At 41.4% G+C, this 6,000-nt stretch overlaps 1 protein-coding gene across 1 annotated transcript in view; it reads left to right on the forward strand.

Moving 5' to 3' along the window:
* Positions 1–3,506, forward strand: part of LOC144517683 (coiled-coil domain-containing protein 60-like) — a 32,934-nt gene extending 29,428 nt beyond the window's left edge. Inside the window, exons 10-13 of the mRNA XM_078249809.1 lie at positions 124–264; positions 650–787; positions 1,035–1,224; positions 3,031–3,506. Of these exons, the coding sequence (XP_078105935.1) occupies positions 124–264; positions 650–787; positions 1,035–1,224; positions 3,031–3,192 (631 nt within the window). The 3' untranslated portion in view covers positions 3,193–3,506. The remainder of the gene's footprint in view (positions 1–123; positions 265–649; positions 788–1,034; positions 1,225–3,030) is intronic.
* Positions 3,507–6,000: the final 2,494 nt, after the last annotated feature.

The raw sequence follows: 6,000 nt of genomic DNA on the forward strand, positions 1-6,000 counted from the left end.
CGGTATGTGCCTGTGACGGATTTTTTTCAAAAGTTGGCGCAAAGACACCATTTAACATAATCACGATTATAAATCAATGGACAGACACAAAATCTTGTTTCTCTTTGTGTTTCCTACATCCAGCTGTCCTGCCAAGCCCCCGTTAGTCATTAGCCATCTCATCAACAACAAGGCCAGCATGCTACGGGAGCTAAAAAGTGCCTTTGACCAAAGGGTTAACGAGATGTCTCAGAGCTACGTCGACATCCTGGAGCTCAAAGCCAGGTCTGGCAAACATCCATTCCCAACAAATACATGTATTCCGTCCTGTTTGTTTTCCATAACTATCACTCAAGTATCAGCATGATGATTACCTGCCATTGAATGCTGCATGTCTTAGATGCTTCATCTTTACTAAATCCTTCTTTTTTCATGTCACAAACTTTGAGCCACTTACTCCCTGAACAATTTCTTTACTTTGGCTCTAAGGGATAACCATCCTTAACAATCTCTTCTGGTGCTATTACTCATGTAACAACCATGTTTGCCTGTTATAATAGTCAGCCTGCTTATACCCTATTTAAATATAACTCAAATACAGTTAGGTTAGTGTGTAAGATAATGTGATCTCTTGTAGGTTCCTCCAATTCAGTCTTCTTCTCCCACCCAGGGAGAGGTTAAATAGCGGTCTCCAGAGGTATCGAGCCCTGTGTCACGTGACCGAATCCCATGGCCTTCCTCATCATGTGACCTGTGAGACAGAGGCTCCAAACAAGAACAATAAAAACAAGCACAGCAACAATATGTGGTATGCAACCTGTTGAAGACATTATCTAGTGTGGAATGTTGAGTCGGGGGGATTGGGGGGGTTATTGGGGCTTTGGTGAGGTCAGATTTGTGTTTGCATCAGTGGAACTGCATGCACAAGTGGTATGCATATGTGTTATGTAACTTGCACATTACAGCTAATAAACACCATATTTTTAACGTGTTGTAACATGATGTTGTCAGTGGATCTGACACTCGTGCTGGTTTGTTTTGTCATTTTCTTCCAGGCTGTCCACTCTGCTGAGCCGACTGCCTGAGGAGGTGTGCAGGGAGCGAGCGGTGAGCCGGGTGCTAGAGAAGCTTAGTGGCTTTGCAGAGCAGCAGACCCTCAGGGTTCGACCTCAGATCCTCCTGAAGGTGCTGGGGGGTCTGGAGCCGTGGGAGCTCTGTCTGCCTGAGCTGTGTGTGGCCATCCAGGTACATAAAACACCTCACACCATGTTTCACAAAGAAAATAAAGTTACAGGAAACGGGGAATTATTTTAACGATCGTCAAGGAATTGCTGCAACAAATGATAATGTATCTCCCACAGCTTATACTAAGAAAATGAAATAAAAAATGAGGCCTTTATCATAGACAGATTAAAGTCACGTTGACCTCAACGCTTGAGCAAAAATCTCATACAAACATGGAAGAAGTACAGTAATGTATCACAGTAAATAGATTTTTTTGGTCTGAAATCCACAAAATCAACCAATAGTTTGCTGATCGTGTGTTGCACCGTGTCATTTGGTACAAATGAGTTTGCCAATAAATGCTGGGAACAGACACTAGAACGCTACACTGGATGATCTAAATGCAAACTAAGTTTACCAATTTGATAATGAAGGCTGATTTCCAAGATTGTGGAGAATTTGCAAAAAGTAGGGTTTTTGTAGTTTCCACAAGTTCAAGATTCAAATTTTCAAACCAGCTAAAATTGTCACGATTAAATGTAATATTATTGATCTTTACAACTGAAATCTGGGCAAACGTGATCCTGAGCTCTGAGCTGGGAAACGGCGTAAATCTGAATGGAGGCATTGGACAAAATGGTGATCCAAATTCTTATTGCAGTCAGATAGCAGATTAAAAATTCTCTCGTTTCTTCCCATTAAAAATATTCTCTAATGATGTATTTCCGCAGGGTCCATGTCATATAAAAGAGATTGAAGAGTTGAATTTTATTAAACTCCTCAGATTTTCCCCCCCAAACTTTAAGCCTGACAGTAAACTCTCAGTCACTCCCACCAAACCATCAATTAGGGACAAGCCCCACTCCCAAAACTAAGAAATTCCAGACCCTCTGAACACGCCCCTACCGGTCAGAAATGAGGGGTAATAGATCCTTCCCAGACTCCAGAGCAGATAGCTGAAGGTGTAATGACAGGAAGCCGACTGATAAATGGCACTGTCAATGGCACTGGCTGTTTTCTCACTGTGTTGCTTTTCAGGGCAGTATGTGACAATGTCCCTCTCTGAAGCTCAAAACAGAATCAAACAGACCACAGATTACTTGTTTTAGTTTCCATTTCTGGCTCAGGAGGAGGACTCCAGTGTGGGCTGGAAAGTTGTACCAAGGTTTGGTGCAACAAAGTATAATTTGGTTTGGTTGCCAGCGGTGTTTTTATACAAAGCCAACATAGAGATGCTCTTAATTTCAGTCTACAAGACCGTTTTTCTCTAGTATGCCTTACGTCAATGGATCAGTTGTCAGTTGTATATTTGTCTTATTTCTTAGTGTATGAGGTATCAACATACATTTCTGTTTCTTTCTGCCTGTGTCTGTCTATATTTAGTCTATATCCACGATTGCTCCGTTCCGCTGGAAATTTCGCCGTATGCCCGTTACCTTCCGCTTTCATTGTGTTGGAATTTATAAGGACTATGGTTAATTGCTCCTTAGATCTCTGCAGCGTGAATCCAGACAGCTAGCTAGACTATCTGTCCAATCCTAGTTTTCTGTTGCACGACTAAAACAACCTTTTAACGAGCACATGTTCCACCAAAACAAGTTCCTTTACAAGGCTATTTTGCAGCGGCACTGGACCTCCGTGCAGCGCTTAGCGCTGCCCATGACGATTGTGATTGGTTTAAAGAAATGCCAGTAAACCAAAGCATGTTTCTCTTCCATCCCAGAATGCTGTGTGGACTAGCCAGACCCTCCTCTGCAGCGCTGTGAAGGAAGGTCTGGCAATGCGAAACTAGTCTATATCTGAACTATCTTTCTTCTTCACCGTCAGATTGTCACGGAGCATGTGGTCCAGATGCCCAGCGAAGTGTACAATGCCTGGCTGTGTTCAAGGGTCACCCTGCCCCCACAGTACCACCGTGCCCCTCAAACACCAGGTGACCACACTCTTTTAAGACCTGGAGGAAGGCTACAGGCATGGACAAATAGATGAAGGGAACAAAGGCACACCAGGGTTGTAAATTAAATGTGAGCTCAAGGCTGAAATAGCCTAAAATAAGCCTTTAAAGTAAGGGCAAAGGTTGATAAAAGCAGGAGTAATTATTTTGCATTTCCACCTGATCACTGTTCACTCGAAAGTATTAATGTTGTGCACCACACAGCCAGCAGCAGAGTCAACTTGAGACACATCACTGCATCAACAATAAGTAACAAATAACACACACACAAAAACGTGAAAGTTAGAAGACGTAATTGTTATTTTTTCATAGTTGAATAAAAATTGGCCAAAGAAAAGGAAGGATTAGACTAAAGGGCCAGGCTTTATACCCTAATAAGCACGTGGTCATGCATGTGTACAGGATGAACAATACAGGCACACACAATAAGGGGGAAAGCAGGAAGTAGCACTGGTGCAAGCCTTTCAATCTATAGTCAAGGGTTACAAAAAGAGCAACTAAATACCTTCCTTTCTAACATATTTCCCTGTAAGGCTCCAGTGATAACTCACAAGATCACATGTCACATTTTGGTAAAATCAGTGGTTCTTTAGTGCTATGTGGAAACTATTTGTTTGTTTATTTTTTTTAATTAAATATACCAGTACTCTCTTTAATTGCATCTTGCAGGGATGACGTTTTTCTGTATGTGGCACTTTTCATTGTCTGTTTTGTTATGGCAGCCATTGACATAGCCAACTACCTAGTCCTTCTTCTTCATTCTAAACAGACCACTGTAGATGTTGCCAAATGTGAAATTCGTTGTAAAACCCACCCCTTCCTGTTTGCAACATTTTTCCTGGAAAGACCTACTTGACTCAGTGTTTAGACCAGCAAATGTGCTTTAAAAGCTTTTTAGAACTGGCTGATGTGAATCATTATCACACACAGTACAGTATGTTTTGTCTCTAGAGAGCAGTTAAACAGACATTTACATGAAAGTATAAAATGCCACTATTTGAAATACCTCTGTTGACCCCAGTTGACATAAACAATCCAATTGGGTAATGGATGAACAATCTAATATACCGACACTCAGTTGTGCTGTTGAACCCAGCCAAACATTCACAGTAACCTTTAACCCCGCCTCGTCTCCTGATGGGTTTGTGAATAAAAGAGGCTGACCTTCAACTCTGCCTGTTAGATAAGAATAATGAACTTCCTTTTCATTGCCCCGATCAGCATTTTGGAGGAATTGAAAGTGAATGTAACTGAAATTGTGTCTTGTGACTGTGAATGTTTGAACTTAATGTGGATGAGAGACTTTCATATCATGCATTATTACAAAAAGCAGACCATATGCTAATATAAGTGATATATTACAGTAGTAGTAGTTTTCCTTTTGAAAACAATTTTACTAAGTTACTAAACTTCTAGTCCTCCTTATCCATTTTTGATAACATGTACTGTATTCTTATCCACATGAAATGGGGCAGGGCATATTTACACGTGTGTGTGTGTGTGTGTGTGTGTGTGTGTGTGTGTGTGTGTGTGTGTGTGTGTGTGTGTGTGTGTGTGTGTGGTGGAGCAGCAGCATATAGAGTGAAAGGGAAAAGTGTCTTTCCTGGAAGAGGAGGGGTGGGATCGGGAACAGGGGCAACAGCGAGCCAACACTCATTTCAGGAATGCCACACAGTCTGGAAGCTCAGCTCAACCCACCCCCACAGTGCTCGCTCAGCCCTGAGCAGGGGGATGGTGGGGTGCAGGGCAGCAGAGGAAAACATGAGGGGGGAACAAGCATTCTTTCATTTGAACTTCTCACTCAGGTTTTAGAGCTCATGCCTCAGGGCACAAAGTCTAGACCAAATGAAGTGGGAGATACCAAACAAAATTCTGGTAATAATGAAATAATAGCTGCAAGTCAGTGGATTTAAACTGGTAGAATTATGCACATAACTAAAATATAGAACAGAGTTTGAAGCTGAAGAAGACTCTTAGTTGCAATGAGCATGAGCAAGCTGCAAAATGTTTCTGTTCCAAAAGACCGCTGTTTAATGAATGCAGCTGGGTCACGTCTAAATTACAAACAGGTTATGATTATAAGTCATTAGCCAAAAGTTTAAGGTTGCATATTCTTGTCTTCTGGTATATTCATATTAGCAACAAAATGGAACCAATTTTACATAAAGATCAGTTCACCTGTCATGGATAGTCCGAAACAGCCTGTAGAAGCAGTTGTGAATTGTTTGCTGCGGCTCTAAAGGGAGCTTTGTGAAGTCTGAGGAAAATAACCCTGATGATGTCAGAGAGCATCTCAGTTTTGCCAGACGTCACGTTTGAAAATTGTAGGCATTTATTAAGCACAGAGGGTCAAATGAAAGACACTATCGAGTTGCATTATGGGAAATGTAGGAGTGCTTTTTGGGGGTAACTCATACTCAGACCTAAAAGTACAATACTTAATTGCTTGAGTATTCTTTTTATATAATATGTTAACATTTACAACGATGACAATAACAATGGCAGAAAACACGTTTTCTGCTTCAGGATTCAGATGAGAATGAAGTCGTGTAGACGTCCTGATCTTAAAACCTTGTGTCCTTTACGCCGCATCATATCAAAAGCACAACGACCGAGTCGCCTACAGGAAAGTTCAATATTTACTCTCCAGTTTACCAGCGGCAGCCTCTCCATGCTTGTGTAGTTATGAAAGTGAATTTGGCTGCATGTAGGCAAACAGAGAAGAAGTGTTTGCTTAGCCCTGAAACATTGTGCAACTAAAAGCTGGATCTCGAAATTATTACGTAAAAAAGATGAGTTGTTGTGAAATCGACTTTGAACTAAGACATTCAGGGGTACTTGTG

Source organism: Sander vitreus, chromosome 5 (assembly GCF_031162955.1).
Source record: "Sander vitreus isolate 19-12246 chromosome 5, sanVit1, whole genome shotgun sequence".
Lineage (NCBI taxonomy): Eukaryota > Metazoa > Chordata > Actinopteri > Perciformes > Percidae > Sander > Sander vitreus.